The sequence below is a fragment of the Buteo buteo genome, chromosome 20 (assembly GCF_964188355.1).
Source record: "Buteo buteo chromosome 20, bButBut1.hap1.1, whole genome shotgun sequence".
Classification (NCBI taxonomy): domain Eukaryota; kingdom Metazoa; phylum Chordata; class Aves; order Accipitriformes; family Accipitridae; genus Buteo; species Buteo buteo.
Window position 1 is genome coordinate 22,790,462 of NC_134190.1, and position 17,465 is coordinate 22,807,926.

Here is a 17,465-nt window from a genome sequence, read left to right on the forward strand (position 1 = left end):
CTATTATGTCCCAGTATCTGATTCCTTAATTTAAAGATGTTGTGGGAAGAAGAAGGAAGAAAATGAAAGTAAAAAACTGCTTTGGCTATGGTTGAAATGTCAGCTTTTTCTGATTATCTGAATGGATTATTCTTGTATTTCTAGACAAAAAAAAAAGTGTTGGCATTGTCTGAATAAGTAACACAAAAGAAAGAAAACAAGACTTTGTGTTATTCCTCATGTGTTTTCTGGGAGAAATTAATCTTCCTATACAACCTAATCCAGTCATTGTCAGTAGAAACTTATTTTTCCAAAAGGCACAATAGTTACAATTTGCAATCCTTCTGTAAACTTTTTTAATCTTAGAATATATGTGCTGCAGAGCAATGCAAATTACTATTTAATACTTACCTGCTCATAACATAAATACATCATAAATTAATGAACAACAGTTAGAATTTACTAAACATGTATTTCTTTATGAATTGATCTAATTGAGTAGGTGACTTAGCTCTTTTTTTTTAATAGTAATAGATTTATCAGACTATGGTAAATTTCCATGCCTTTAAAATTTTTATTTTTACATTCAGGAAAGGGAGACAGAGAAAGCAAAATACAAAAAAGTCTCATCCTATTAGAGTTAAGAGAATGAATTAATTGTACTTCAATACACACAGGAGAAATCAAAGAAACATAGTATATATAAATCCTGACTATCTATTTTTCTTATACATCATCAGTCAAATTTACCATAGATTTTATCTACAAAATACACGCTGACATTGACAAATCACACATTGCCTTCCTCATATCTCTTGTCTTAAGTACTACTTTTCCACCCTTTGGGGTGATACAAAATACCAGTTTAGCCTTGATCGAAGGCTTGAATACTTGTACTGAGTTCTGTTCAGGCAGGCTGTCAGATCCACACAGAATGTTACTGGTTGTAGTGGAATTCTGCCATCCCATAATGTTATAATAATTTAAATTCTAAAAAAAAATTCTACACGTATGCATCTTCTTTTAGTGTTATGCCTGTGTTCTGAGACTGTTGGAAACTTCATGCTAGCAGACTAAACTGAAGCATAGAATGGCACTGATAAATCTTTTTTTCTGCCAACAGCCGCTCAACTACGAAAAAAAGAAATCATATACACTTAATATAGAAGGAGCAAATACTCACGTTGATTTCCGTTTTTCGCACTTGGGACCATTCAAAGATGTAACAATGTTGAAGATCATTGTTGGCGATGTGGATGAACCTCCACTCTTCACTATGCCTTCCTATGTCATGGAAGTTTATGAAAATGCAAAGATCGGGACTGCTGTTGGCACAGTAACGGCACAAGATCCTGACACTGCCAACAGTTTAGTGAGGTATGGTATGTCCAAATTATACGGGATTGAATTCCGCCACTAAAGAGTTAATGGGATCTGGGATGTATGAAACTATGTCTTTTATTTTAGTACATAAACGGAAACATAGGTCAGAACAGTGTCATGATCAGTCTGTATGGATTAGATTTAATAATGTAATCTTCAACCTTTTGTTGGTTTGCGCTAAAATTGCCATCTAGCCATTGGTCTGAGCAGAGGTCTGTGTGTGCTAGTTCCTGTAACAGCACCTCTCCAAACGGCCCACGAACAAGGCCAGTATCTGTTACCACACCATATGAAATGGTGCGCTTCGCTGCCCTGCTGCCAGTCAGTATCCTGCCACTAGCGGTAAGTCTGTTGGGGATCACAATGCTGGTTTCCCCTGTCGTGCCAGTATTGTGCTGGTTCTCTGCACACTTGCCCCACCGTAGCTGGCCCAGGTGCTTGTGCAAGACATGAACTCGTTTAGGTATGCCTTTCCTCACAGACAAGCAGTATAATTTTTGCAAAATTGTGTTTGAGGAGGAAGCCATTATTTTATAATATGCTTCAGTTTTAGTGGGGTATCAAAAGAATAGAATGGCTGTAATAGTGCACCCCACTGATGTTGCTAGGGATATGTCATATCATCTCCAACTGTGAGGTCCAGGGCAAAGAGAAGTGCTGAGAAACAAAAACTTGGAGCATCAGATACATCATTGGAAAACTAAATGAATATGTAACATACTAGGAAGGAAAGATTTTGATAGTCTTTTTAATGAAATTCATTCTTAAAGAAAATGTTCTCATTAAAAAGAAAAGGGGGGGGGGTGGGGGGGAAGATGTCTGTGTTACTGCTCTGACCAGAATACTTCTTATACTAACAGAACTGGCTTGGAAATAGGTCATGGTCTGAACTAAGGAACTGAAGTCAAGCTGGAAATAACCCCACAACAAGCTTGAAAAAGCATCAATGTCTAATATATATATATATATATGGATGTTAATTTGACTTCTTCCAAATTTAAAAGCATTTGGATTTAACCTTGGACACTCTGGAATTGGGGTTTGAATTCATTACTGGTTTAGAGTAAAGTTTTCAGTTACATGTTTTCATCTATGATAAGATCACGTGACATTTTTTACTGGCTTCATTTGTAGAATGAGTTACTTTCAGAACGGAAATGCAGTGTGAGAATTTTGTGGAACAATACATGAATGTTTCTCTTGAAGATGGTAGTGGATTCAAAATGTTTCAGAAAAAAAAATTCTTTGTGAAAACATATTTGATGCTACTCCTTTTTATGACATAATGATACAGCCTTTGTGGAAATCATGTGACTATATACTTGGAAAACAGTGTTTCTTAAGCTAATTGGGCATTTTTAGTCTCCTGACTGAGTTGAAATCTGCTGGGTATGTGTAATAGTCTTGGTAAGATGAAACAATTTTTGCAGAACAATGAAAGCATCAGATTTTTATGGTTCTCCTGTGCTAATAGCCTAAGATTCAAAATGTTTAGTGTCAGACAATCAATATATACAATTTCTCCATGGCAAGTTATTGCCTTGAAAAATTGACACTGTGGTACTTGTGTCTAAATCATAACATAAATGAGAAAATTTCACTAAAAATAACTGCCAAGTGCCTGTAGCTTTAATACTATAATTCTGAAACAACAGCTAACACAGTCAGACAGATTAGCCATCATGGTAGTTTGGGAGTACAGATTTGACTGGTTCCTCCATAATTCAACTATCTGTGGCACCTAAGAGTTTTGTCTAGAAAGGGGTAAGACAACTGTTGTAAAAGGGAAGCAGCAGCAGTTTGTACAAAGGCTGGGAAGGCCAGAAATAGATTTTCTGGGTGAATTGGGCAATAACTTGGAGATGGAGGGATTGGAAGGAAAAATATTTCCAAATATTTTTCTTTTGTATTGGCCTTTTTTTTTCCAAACAGGAATTTGTAACCAGTGATTGAGGCCAGAATATTGAATATCCATATTATGTCCTTACCTTTGTCTATCCTACTTTTCCCCACCATTGACATTGCTTTTTGCATTGTTCCTTCCATCTCTCTCTGTTTCAATGGAGAAAAAAAAATAAAGTGCTAGCAAAACATAACGAATCGTAAAGCTCTGAAAGCAGCCAGCCCTCAGTTACATGTTGGAGGGGTTCGGCGAGGGCAGTAGCAGCTCAGGTATCCTTGACAGATCATTAGAGTGTGACCAGGTCCACCCCCAGCCAGGCTTTATCCCTGTCAGTGGAACTGACAGCAAATGTCATTTGTGAGCGGGCGGGCTTTTTACGAAGACGCCGATCCTCCGAGGCCTGGACTAACACGTCGGTGCCTGGGTCTCTGAAGAGGCACCAGACCGGGTTGGTGCGTCCTTAGGTTCTCCTTGACCTTCCTCCTGCCGGGGGAGAAAGGCTGCTCTGGGAACGGGCAGCTTTAACCCCCGCTTCCCTCACCTCCCTTCGCACACGAGCGCTGACGCGGTGCAGAAGGGCTTTGTGTGGTTTCAAGATTGGGTCACGGCTTGGGAAACTCGGGGTTGGAAGTGGCGCGTGACCGGAGAAGCGGGCCGGGCCGGCTGGGCTGAGCTGCTGCTCCACGGGAGGCAGGGTCCTGCCCCACGCTCCGCTCGCAGCGGGGAGCACGGGAGCGGCTCGGGGGAGGCTGTTTTTCTCGGAAGCGTGCCCACGGTGGGCTTACGTCCTTCTGTGCTGGTTTGCAAGAAACGCCTCCGCTGTTCGTCTGAAAGGTAGTCTGAGGGTGATGAGATCACGTCTATCCTTCGCTTCCACACAATTCCTTGTTCATTCAAAACAAAAATAGCGATTATAAAAATAAACCAGGAAGATTCAATGTCACTTTTTTAGAAAGCGCAGATCCCACAGCCTCCGGGGAAGATAGCTACAGATAGGACTTGCACAGCTGATCTGTGGGGAGCAATGGAGTAATGGTTCCGCAGCCAAATGGCTCAGATACATCTCCAAATGCTGTGAGTCTACAGGACAAGCTACGGAGCAGCGATTTGCTTAACAGTTTTTCCTAATCCACTTGTGCATCCTTTCCACTTTATGAGGACGCTCATTGCTGTGTGTGAGATTGATAAAGCATTAGGCACACACAGTTACAACCATATCACTTCTCTACTGTCCAGCTGCTAAGAGAGATACAGTGCTGTGATTTGGTCACTGCCCAATTAAGTAACAGTTGATTTTGGTGGAAGGAATGATTCTTATAACCAGAACAGTGGTTAGAGGAGTAGTTACAGTAACTAAAATGCTGAAGGGAAATATTTTTTAAAAAGTTATTTGAGCTAAACCCCAAAATAAATAAGAACCTCTATTGTTATCAGTAGAGAGAGAGCTGAAGGCTTTTTTGTCCTTATTTCCTCACTGCAATTTCATCACAGTGATTTCAGCTTGTTCCTGAGCTGAACAGTCTTCAGAGGGCACTGACTTTGTGCCAGTGCTTGTACTAGTGTTTTTACTTTTTCAACCCCAACAAAAGAGCCTCTGTAAGAACAAATGTAGCTATTAGAGGTTTCTTTTATTCAGACATTGTCTGGTTGGCAATTTGGGCTGTTCTAAAGGATTTTTCTTTTTAAGGGTTTGTTGGGTTTCTTTCTTCAAATTGATAGAAATGCATTTTCAGGGAAACTTTTTAAAATACTATATTTTGAAATAAAAGATTATTATTCTCTTGAAATATGAAAAGCAAACATAATCATAGAAAGCATAAAAAAGATATTAAAACTCCATCATGTATTAATTCTAAAGATAAAGATTTTTTGAGTGGTTTGAAAAACAGCTATTTACTTTAAAAAATGTGTTCTAAATCAATGGAAGACATCCTAAATTGTAATTAATTCACAGGGATTACTGCCTTGTTGGAACATTTATGAGAAACTAATCCCCTTTCATTGCATTGTGTCAAGTAGTCTGCTTCCATACTAAAGTCTTTTGTTGCTTGAAAAGATTAGGGCTAAGTCATGTCTTATAATAATACCTAGTGCGCAAGCAGGTCTTGAAAGTTCCCCGTACAATATGAAAGAAAGTGTGACTATTAAATGCTCTAATTATAATTTTATTTTAGTATATTATTCATTTTAAATCTCTCCATATTTACTTAGAAATGATCTTTTTTCTTCCTGAACCCATACACAGAAGACTTTCCTGGAGATAAGGGGTGAAAACAGCTTTTAATTGGCAAGTTACGTCTGTGCACTGGGAGCAGCCCTAGGCTGCTAGTACTGCCTCAGGGCTGCGGTGGTGCCTGCCGAAACCCTGCCATCTTCCTGTAGGTGATTTTTGGGTGGCGAGGCCATCTAGGTACAACGCATACTCCCGATGATCCTTGGAGCTTTCTGACTGCATCTGGTCTGTTTTCAGTGGAGTGGTTTTCAGAAAAACAATGTTGCTTCTGTTCCCTAACCCTCCTCCAAGTTAGTGATTCAGAAAAGAGCAAAGGCATAGTTTTAAGACCATGATACTTTCTGAAACTCTCATATAATAGTGAAAATAGTTGCATGACATGGGCAAGTTCCCTCATATTAGCTCGATCCCAGTTTGATACTGTCCTATAAGGAACTGAAAGTCTTTATTAGCATTGTACCCTGGTAAGAGTAGTTTTTGAGAAATAAGTCATACTATTTTAGAAATACTCTAACATCAGCCCACTCCTTTTGTTGCTGTTGTGCAGTCTTTGTTATGCACTGGTACAGGAGGCAGATCACTGTTTGAGCACTAATGATGGGGCCTCTGTCCCCTCTGGTAATTTTTTACTCCCACTTACTATGTTTGACTTGGGTTGTTTGCATTTCTGGGCAGGAATGGGCTCTTCCCAGCTATTTAACAGAAGACTCCCGGTGAACAGGGTGCGGGTACTGATCAGCACTTTCCATGTTATGGTAGTGTCAAACGATAAGAAATGTAAGCACCTTCCCTTTTCAGAATGATGTCTATTGTGGCTTGGTTAAAAATAACCTTATATTTTGTTGGATCCTTGGAAGGTTGAGTAGGTTTTGTTCTATTAATACATTGGAATTCAAATCATTTTTGTGTTGGACCGTAACCAGTCTGTAATCTACCTTACTATAATGAATTTTATTCACTAGAACTGAAATCGATTAGCTATAGGAAACTGAAGTTGTCCTACTGCCTTCCTGATGTCATTAGAAAATTAACTTCTTCCTTCACTGTGCTCTCGACACTACTGTTAAAAAAGCAGTAAAACGCAGAAGAAATAAATATGAAACATAAAAGTGCACATGGTTTTCTTTTATAGAAAGAAATTGTTTTACTTCTGGGAAAGGCAGAACCAGCCAACCAACAACAAAACAATAAAAACAAAGTACAAACAAAAAGAACAAAGTCAGAAAAAGCTTTTTCTTTTTTTTTCTTGCTTTTTCTTTTTTTTTTTTTTGGTGAATATCAGACTGTTAAGTTTGTACTAAGTTAGTGAAGAATAAAAGTACAACGTCAGCCCTGATTCTGGCTTCTCACTTTTCTAATGGTTTTATGGTATTGCCTTATAATGGATGATGTATCATAATGGTTATGATACATGTTACACTAATGAGTACAAAAATGTGCTTTCCAACACCATACCTGGTATCTAGAAGCTGTAATGAATTCGAAGTTGCCTTCCCCTAGTTTGATTTAAATTGACAGCCTTTTCTTCCTTTCTTTCAGATCGAATACTGAAAAATTAATGAATGACAAGTACATAGGATTATAACAATTTATGTGGTGTAGGAAATTGTTCTTCAATTCCTGCAGCAGGCGGAGAAACTTATTTAACTTTTTCTGCATTGGTCGTAAAAGATAGAAATAAGTTCAATACTTTCTGGCATCAGCCTTTAGAAAGTCGTGTTAATTTTCAGCAAAAGGTATTTTAAGAGGCATGCTCGTATGTAGATGAAAGAACATACCCATGGAGTTTCATGTATTCCTGTTGTTCTATCTGAGAACCTTAAAGACATAAAGTGTTGTGGAGACATAAAGACACTGTGTTGTGTTCTGGTTGTAGACTATTTTTTTGATGTAAAGTTTGTATTTACTAGAGGTAGAATAAAACTTGAACTTCTGATTCAAACTCAGTCACTCAAATTTTGGTCACACAAGATCAGTATATTAAGTGAAGGGAGGTGCAGGAGAGAGCTGTGCGAGGGGATCAGGGGGGCAAGGTTGAAAATGAAAATTGTATTTTTTAATTTTTTTTTTTCTCTTCCTGTCCTCTGAGCTCAGCATCAGTTTCTATCCCGCTCCCCCCTACTGTCAGTAGGGAGAAGGGATAAGGTTGATCCCCTGCTGGAAAATATAAAAGCCTCTTCACCTAGTTGTACTCGCTTGTCTTACTTGCTCTTTGAGTGTCATATAAGTGGAATAAGGTCAATTTGTTTTCTGCTATCCTGTGCACAGGATGGTTTGTTTGCTGTACTTAGGGCAGCCTGCTGAGATCAGTGCCATCGCGGAGTTACCGTCCCTCCCTCACATGCCCCGTGGGGGAACATCCCCCCAGGATCTTGCTCACCCTGCGCTTATGGAGGCAAAGGCAGAGATCTGTCCGGCACTCTTCTCAGACCCTCAAAGCATGACGCTGTCATAAGCCTGTGATCAACACCTACAGAGACAGACTAATATCTTACCAGGGTATGTCAATGGCTCACAGTTAGCAGAGAGGAGCTGTGTCCTCCTCCTCCGTCTCACCTCCTTCATTTGTTTGCTCTCTGTATTCTTCTGGTATTATTCTTCTCTAAGATTGTCAGTAAATCAAAACGGAAAAAGGACACCCTATTTTGAACGGCTGGAGACAGAGGGGAATTTTTCTCCAGTTTCTTCCCTGATTCTCTGTCTGTCTTCACAGGAAGGAACCATTTTAAAACATTTCTTTATAGTGTTGAGGTGGGAGATCTGTTGCTGACTTTTCCCTGAGGCCTCAAATTATTTTTGATTCTTGTCGAGCTATGTGTCCCAGACCTCCCACTAACAAAAATGTCCACCTCTCTGTGCAGGAACTGGTAAGCTGTTCTGACAGCTGTTCTGAGTAGGAAGCATCCAGCTCGGGATGGTGGTCAAAATCTCACAGCAACCAGAGCCACCTCCATCCCTCACTTAGAGCTGTGAGAGAAAACACTGACAAATCATCTTTATATGGTGACTCTGAGAGCCTGATTTTTCATGCCAGGACATCATCTGTATGTTTCTATAATTTCCACTGACTTCAGAATGCCTCCAGTATTTAAAATTCTTTTATGGTTTTAGGAGTCAGCCTTCATATCTGAACATCTCTGTAGTGTAATCTTTTGACAGGGCCATTCAACTCCAATAAATAGGCCTAAATCTATCAATCTTTGTTTTATTTGGTTTAGTCTTTAGTATGAGGAGGGAAAAAAAAAAAAAAAAGAAAATATGTAAGTAGAAGACCATTCTTTAGCTGGTAAACCTTTTAGGAACAAAAAGTGATTCTCATGTGACACTGACTGCACTTTATTTCTTAGCAGCATTGGAATCTGAATGTTAATCTCTCTGAATAAAAAGCAACTTCGGTATAACAGCTCTGCCGTCAACACATCTACTTGAAATGCATTTGGACAGTTGTAATCCTCTGAAGAGAAGTCAGGAAAAGAAGACAAACCTTTATCTTGCTTTGACTTCTGAATTATGCCTCTAAGGGTGTGGGCTGTTCTTAGCCTACATTTACTGGCAGAATTAGCTAGAAAAGATGATCAGTGGTTAACACATGCAGACAGAAATTGTCAGCTAGAAAAGATGTGTATACAGAAATGGCTCATTTCCTTCAAATGAGCAGCATTCCCATTTTCCAGTGTCCAAGGTGAGCAGTGAGCTAGCAATGCATAGGGGATGGGAATGAGAAGAGCAGGAAGCCAGCTTCTGCATGAAATGCAAACCAGTAGCGGCTGCCGCTCAGAGGCTGTGCTGGGAGGCAGCGCTTCACTGCTTGCAACTCCCCCGTGCCTCCCGGGATCTGCCACCTCACATCTTCGGGACAAGGAGAGGGAAGGCTGCCACTTGTGCGGAGCTGAGATTTTGGTACGAGAGGTGAGGCGGGAGTCCCGTATGGGAAACAACACGGTACTGCTGATCAGCTTGATGGATGTCAGCTGGCAGCCAGCACCAGAGCTAACTCAGTGGGAACAGCATATCAAACCCAGTTCCTGCAAATGCTCTGAGAGGAGCAGTATTTTTCTCAAAGTTATGCTATGCCTGTCTGAAAAAAAAGCAAAGGAAAGGTAAACAGAGGGATTACCTTCTCCAAGCTCTCTTAAAATGTATTTCATTTTCACGACTGGAAAGCACAGTTGAAGGCTGTAGTTCTCAGTAGTAGTCTTCTGCTGAGGAGCTCTGGAACTTCCAAAGTCTCCTTAATCTACCAGACACGCTGCAGGGAGAAAATTGGTTACCTGCTGTATTGGCAGCCAACTTCTGACTCTCACTTCACCATTGTTTTTCTCTCCTGGAGAAGTTTGTTTGAACTGCAGGGAAATGGATTGGCCCTGGAAGGGAGGTAGCGTAGTGCAAGACAGTCATGGCAACAGAATGTCTCCCCACTGCCTCATTTGGCTTCAAGGGGATGCTGCTGGTTCCCAGGTTCATGAGGAGTGCTGCTGTGAGGAGGCAGAGAGAAGATAAAAGGCATGCACCAGTGTTATGTCCCACTCTGGGCCATTTCTTGTTGCTCTCCAGCTGGCCAAACACAGAGAGTTGCAGCTGATCAGTTCTCTCACTGTTCATCCTGGTATACCTCCCTCCCTCACCCTGTGCGGTTGTTGCTTACACTTCTTTTTCGAAGTTATTTTTTAAAAGAAGGAAAATATCTCTGTACTTTGAGTTGGAGCATCTCTTTCTGAGAAAGTTTCTTTGCTTAAATTTTTAACTGAACAAGTTTCCTTATAATAGCATTTGATTTCTAATTGATAAGTCTTTAGAAGGTGTAATTCATTTGACAGAAGATGTGTCCTCTTCCCATGACCTTTTTTAAGCACTTCTTTGTAACCAGTCTCACTTGTTATTAGAGAACTGGCAATCTACCTGTGTCTCAATAGGAAAACCCAAAGAAGTACTGTGACCTGTGAATCCATATCTGGTTGACATGTGGCTTTGGAAGTTCATTAGCAATAGCAGGTTTGTAGCCAGAGTGGAAATTTATAACAGATTTCTTCTTTGCAGTTGGTAAATAGGGTAATAAATAAAACCAGGATAATGAAAGGATAAGCTAAAGACTTGATTAAAGAAAAAAAAAAGACAAGTTAAAAATGCAAACCAAAAACTCAAACTCAAGGCTCTTCCTTAAAACACAGTAACTGGAGAGAGACATACTGGACTAGTAACAGACTATGCCACTTGTCTGTCAAGTAACAAACTGATGTTCATATTATCTTAAGACTGAAGAATTTAGGGAGAGAGATTCTGAAAATGCTTATGGGTTTTAGCTTCAGAAGCCCTCCTAGAAGGTTTGGAAATCATTAATGTTCCTAAACTCCTTTAGCACCTTTTAAAACTTTCTCCATTTTTAAGCAGTCTGTATTATTAGAGGCTGACTACTTTAATACCACAAACTGATATGCCCTTCTGCCTAAGGCCCATCTTGCATATATATTTCTCTTTAGTTCCTAATTCACACAAACGCTTTTAGTTTTCAGTAAAAATGGTGGGAATATCTGGCGCCACTGAAGCATTGCTTCACTAAAAGACAGAAAGTGAGGAACAACGTCACAGGAGCCAGGGGCTTGCTTTGGTCAGAAAAAGGAAAAAGGACATGGGTGGAAGCTGGGCACACCCTTCTGTTGAGTGACTCCTAGTAAAAAGGTGGCACATGTTGCATTTCTCAGTGCTAGCAGGATTGAGTTTTGGTATTTAATTTCCTTCAGATTCTCTTCAGATAGTGTGACTAATAGGTTTTCTATATTCATGATCCTTTTTAATGTAGTTTCTTTAAGATTGGTTTCTGTTGCTGGTTTGGACGTCAACAGTTTATGGAGAGCTGTTTATCTAGGCATGTCTTGTTATTAAGTCTCTTTATTAACCTGTGCCATGCAATTCAGATGTGCTGATTTAGTGGTTAAAAGCATGCTAATTCGCACAGCATTGTCGTGAGTAAATGTCTGAACAAATATCTGCAGTGAATATTATAAATTCATTTTTAAATGAATGCATTCTAAGGAAGAAGAAACATTCAACTGAATTAAGGTGAAAATTCACTTTTGAAGTAACTCTTTGAAATTCAAAACTTGCAGTATACCTTTTTGCAGTCTAGAAAAGGCATTGAAAAGCAGCTCAGTAGAGCTGGAGGGAAGGGTAGAAAGGGAAGGAAATTAAAATCTTTGTTGCAACCAGTATCTAGCTGAAAGATATGAAGGCAGTTTGAGTGTGTTACTTGGTTAAAGCAACGTCAGCTGCCATCTTGCACATCCAAAGTGTCCTTACTGAGCACTTCTGGTGTATTTTAGAATGAGGTATTCTCAGGCTTTGGTAGTTAATGAACCACACATAGGTTCTGACTGTAGCTCAGATGGAGACAGCAAGTTAAATCCTTATTCCAGAGAAACATAAAATGGGTGGAAACTGAGGTCTGCTGTCTCTCCAACAGCTCCCACAGTCATATGGGAGCTGTTTCACTCTTCGTGATGTCCAAAGGAAAGACAGAGAGCGGGCAAGAAGGAATGATTTTCTAGCCTAGTTTTGGCTGCTTTGATTTCCAGTGCCTGACCTACTGTTCTTTAATGGCTGAAAATACTGGAAGCATGAAAAGAAAATCTTGAGTGCCACAAGCCAAAATAGCATATTGTAAAGCAGATGTAAAATACTTCTTGCAAGTGAGAGAGGTGGGTTCAGATTCTCTCCAACAAGGAAGATCTAACCTAAGTCATCAAATCTTAGCTGGCTTTTCCACTGAATGTCCTATTCTTTGACCAGTTAAGATCACTCACTGAAATTGCTGCGTCCTTCTCTAGTGCTTTATTTCTTTTGCTTTTTCACATGTCATATCTTACTTTAATATATCATTCAATGAAATGTTTGTTTGCTTGTTTGTTTTTCCTTCCCACAAATAGTTTAAATAAGTACATTGTGGGAGAAATAAAACTGAAGTGGTTTGTTTTTTTTTTGAGCTTGGCAGCTCTTATGTGCACCACTTTTTATTAGCTGGCAATTACACTTTTGGTGATATAGAAATAAGAGCAATTGGATGCGACAAATAAATCATTTTGACCTATATATGAAAGCAGGGCTGACAAATTATCAGGAAAAACAATTATGGTGTATAAAAGACTTAGAATCTTTTTCCTTATGTTTTTCATCAAGTCTGAAGTTAGTAAAGAAGGCTTGATAGGGGTCTGTAATTGCTTCATTTGTTAAAAGCTGTTGTAAATTATTCCGGCTTTAAGAAAAAAAGGTCTTGTCAATCTCGTCTTCTGTGTTCCCTCCCTCTGCTTCCATTACCCACTTCAAGGCTTTTACTTTCTCAGCTAGGGAAAGTGCCCAGAAGCCAAGGGAGTTAAGCAGGGCTGCTTAGTTCTGCTTCTAGGCTAGTGTCGGTTGCAGCTCTGGGAATCGGCCCTTTCCGTGACTGGTCTGTAAGGGTTACGTTCAAAATGACTTATGTCATCATGTCGTCAGAAGAGACATGCTTCAATACGGGTACCGGGACTGAGCACATTGGTTTGCAGTGACAAGCAAATAAGCAGAAGAATAATATCTTAATATCTGTTTTCTTTTCTGCCTTTCCATTTTATGACTTTTCAGTCAAAATAGATGTATATCTTACCTTTGACAGGATTGTATACTGCTGTGTAAAATGTCACCTGTTAGCTATTTATATCTTTGTAACTCACAGTGGAAACCTTGTTATGTATCAAAAGAAATGTAACATCATGAAAGCAATGAAATATGGGGTTATTTTGGGTGTCTCCATAATAAAGAATTTTTCTTAGGGTGTTTTTTAAAAATTTCTATGATTTTAAAAGCTTGAAAGTAATGTATCTTACGTAGTTTCTGTTACTTTGGATTATACGTACTACAATGAGTATATATTTATTGTTTTATTTCTTCATAGATATTTCATTGATCATAACACAGAAGAAGATAGGTATTTCACCATTGATGCTAGTACTGGGACCATTAAGACTGCCAAGATCTTTGACAGAGAGGAGACACCTTGGTACAACATCACGGTGGCTGCTTCTGAGATAGGTAAATAATATATTTGGCACATAGCATTAAATCAAAAATTAGAAAGGAAAATAATAATTTTCAGATTTTAAGAAACACTATCTTGAGATATTACATTCTTTTTAACACCATTGGGTTTTTAGTCAGTTTGGATAACGGAGAGTTTTTCCTGTGTATGTAAATTCCCTAATTCCACAGAACAAATAAACAAAATGCCACATACCTGTGTGATTCCACCTATGTTAATGTACCATGCTTTTCTGTATGTGATAGAAGGCTGCCAGTTTTACCCAGGAACAGTTCCAAGCATTCAGTGTCCTAAAATCAACATCTTGTCCCATTTGTGTTTCATGTATCTTAGAAGATAACACTATATAGTACTGTCTGAAAAATTCATCCTTCCTTCTTGTATCTGCTGTTAACCTATTTTAGCAAATTCCATGTTAAATATGCCAATATTAATTTATATCTGACAGGTGCCTAGAAGTTGCTAATTATCAGGGTATACCTTTGGCCTTTTAATAGTCAAATTGCCAAGTAAAGGTACAATAAGTACTTGCCTGTGCATTTGAAAGGCCTCAAAGTCTGATGAATTTCCCTTGCCTCAGATAAGCTGTGCAACAGTCAAGAAATGTCTGACTGAGTAGTCCCAGATAAATATTTTTACATGGCAAGGACAGTTTAAAGAACATTTCAGTTAACCTTTTTATTACAGGGTCTTTATTTTGGCAGAGTCAAAGTTTTAAAGTTAAAAAACTCAACACACCAAATGAAAAAAAAAAATATCCCAACCTGGATCAATAGATCCAGTCCTGCTAAGTACTCTTTTTGATGTGGTCTTTCAGCGGCAGTGAATTTGATCAAAACTGTGAACTATTTTTAAGTCTATTCCTTTCCTTTTCTTTTTTTTTTTCCTTTTTTTTTTGGTGTATTCGGTCATTGCCAGGTAACGCAATACAGGTTTTACCTGTAACGGGTGCCTGACATTATTGAGCCCCTTCTGCTTTCATCTGTTTCGTCTCCAGGTTAAAATGGAATCTGTTCTGCCGCTACATCACTAGCACATGCTACAGAATTAACAGCACCTTATATTTTATAAGGACAACAAATGGTTTCTTATCATTGTACCTGCTTTTGCAATTAAATTGTCATTTTGAACTAAGTAAATTTCTATTGTAAACAGTAAAATCTAGATGTTTATGATTAGCCTTTTAAAAGAGGTAACCACTGACACTTCAGTGTGCTTGACTGTATATAACATGTTATTTCAGTGCAGCATGAAATAAAATATAATTTAAGCCTAATCATAAGCAGGTGCATAGTAAGTGTTAATTTGAATTAAGGTTTAAAAGCCACATTGGGACACACTGAAAAAAGTAGTAGTCACTAGTGGTTTTGGGAAGCCATCCAAATGTAATTATTTTGCAGAAATAAATCTCAATAGCATTAAACTTAAATGTAGCTTGTTGTTGTAGCACTGTACCAGCTACTAGGAAGACAATTAACTCTATCCCAGCTGAAACCAGGGCACTTGTATACAATATTTATTTCACATAGTCAAATGAAGTACACATACCATGCTGTGTGTACCAGTAGTATGGAGAATGGAGAAGGATTATGTTTGTAAGTAAAAGAGAATAGAACGAATAATGAGGATGAAATGCCATTTTTTTTAAGACAGCCTGCTTAGAATTCTCCATTCCAGGTGCAACTTGTTACAGGAAAACAGATCTTTTTTTTTCCTCCCTTGCATTGCCTTTCTTACTGTTAAAGTTGGGATTGGAAAGATAAGTGAATCTATAATGTCAGTTTGAAAAACAATTCAGTTATGAATAAAGGAAGAAACAGCAGTGGAGAAGAGACGGATGGCAGGCAGACTGACAGGCAGCCTATATGACGGGCAGCCTTTCCTTGTGTCTGCTTATTGGGCCATTTTCTTACCTACAGCAATTTGAAAATTACAACACTGATGTGAAATCAACAGTGAAATCCATTGTGAAATCAGTAGTTGGATCTACAGTGGAAGAAGGAGCTTATGTTGCATATAGTGTGTCAAGGCCAAAGCTCTTATGTTAAGAGTTATCTATCCCATATCTACAGCCTTTTATGGCATTCACTTTCAAGTCAATGCACAAGGAATTGCAGAACTAAGACTAAAGCTGAAAAATAAGCAGAAGGCTATGACCAAAATGTTATTTAGATGTGAGTGGCAGTCTTCAAGTTCATCTGACATGGTGGAAGGCATTTGTAGCTTCAGACACCATTTGCTTAGCCAGGAACATAGCAGAATCTGCAAGGCCCAGGGAGATCATAGTGCTTCAACAGTAAGAGGTGCTCTGCTGAAATAATGTTACAGTTATAGTTAGTTTCTTAAAGTGTTTTCCTGTCTTGACTTTATGCTACACTTCACTGACAGAATTCAGTTTCTACTGATCATCCTTTGGGCAGCTATTTATAGCTGTGCTTATTCTATGCAAAAGAAATTTAGAATCCACATCATATTTCTCAGTTTCCTCATATGTATGATATCCTCATGCCTCAGCCTTATTGTTTCTGAACCTTTCATAAGACATTTACTTTCACTTTTAGTCTCAGTATGTAACATACACTCTGCGTTGATTAAATGTCCCCTCTGAAATCACTGGAAGTTCTACCACTTTCCGTGTTGATGTAATGATCAGTGGTTTTTTCTGGTTTTGCTGATACTTCCTAAATCACACCAGAGTTCATTGCCATGAGAATGGATGGGGCAATCCTGTTTTTCTTTAACATGCACTGTTCTTTTACAGCAGCAGTGAGGAAGAGTGGGATTTTGGTGTCCAGGGCACAGCACTGAAGCTGTTGCTTTGTTTCCGTACTAGTACTTCCTGAAAACTCCTTGTGGTATTAGGAAATAAGAAAGATGATAAAATAATACTATATTTTATATTGAAGGATCTACAGACTATGTTTGGGGCAGGGGGAAGGACTACAAATTGATGGTGATAGGATTATAAAATACGGTTTCACATAGAATTATTCACATTTCATTAGCTTGTTAGAATTCTTTGAAAAAGTTTATAAAAGAGTATTTGAAAGAGGAAGGAGATAGAATTTGCTTGGCTCTATTAAAGGCTTTTGACCAAGTCTTTGACAAGAGTAATGGAAATAGGAAAATACAGAGCAAGTGCACAAAGTTTTCTAACAGATGAAAGACTGATTTAGAGGAAAGAAATACAGTCATAGTGAATGGTTGTTCCTTTGGGAGCAGAAGAAGTTAAGGCTGAGCTATTTTAAGGACTGGTGTAGGATCTGTCAGTTAGCATTCTTTGTAATGATAGCACACAATGATAGGAATTGATTCAGATTCCCAAATAACCGCTCTAGCTGCTGAGAATTAAGGAAGATTGAGAGAAACTCATGTAAGAACAAGGCACGTGGAAGTATGGGTTAGATAAATGAACAGTGAAGTGGATTGAAAATTGTCTGAAATCACAGGCTCAAAGGGTTGAAAGACCTGGGACTGTTCAGCCTGAACATAAGAAGGCTCAGAAGGAGCTTATCAGTGTGTTTAAATACCTGATAGGGGGAGTAAAGAAGATGAGTAAAGATGAGCAAAGATGAGGAAAGACTCATCTGAGTAGTATCCAGTGAAATGACAGGAGGCAATGTGCACAAATTGAAATACAGAAAATTCCATTCAAACATAAGAAGAAAAATGTTTTTACTGTGGGATTGGTCAAAAATTGGGACAGGTCACCTAGAGAGGTTGTGGAGTCTCCGTTCTTGGAGATACTCAAAACCCAACTGGACATGGCCCAGAGCGATGTACACTAGTGGCCCCAGCTTTGAGCAGGGGAGTTGAACTTGCTGATCTATGGATGTGCCTTTCAATCTCAGCCATTCTGTGACTTTGTGACATTGGGATCTGTGTGTTGAACAGGGAGAAGA

The 17,465-nt window shown here is 38.8% G+C and overlaps 1 protein-coding gene across 2 annotated transcripts in view; it reads left to right on the forward strand.

Moving 5' to 3' along the window:
- The window catches only part of CDH18 (cadherin 18), a 157,164-nt gene that overhangs the window by 113,039 nt on the left and 26,660 nt on the right, over positions 1-17,465 (forward strand). For both annotated transcript variants that reach the window (XM_075052261.1, XM_075052260.1), the window contains exons 6-7: positions 1,103-1,356; positions 13,420-13,556. In XM_075052261.1, the coding sequence (XP_074908362.1) occupies positions 1,103-1,356; positions 13,420-13,556 (391 nt within the window). The remainder of the gene's footprint in view (positions 1-1,102; positions 1,357-13,419; positions 13,557-17,465) is intronic.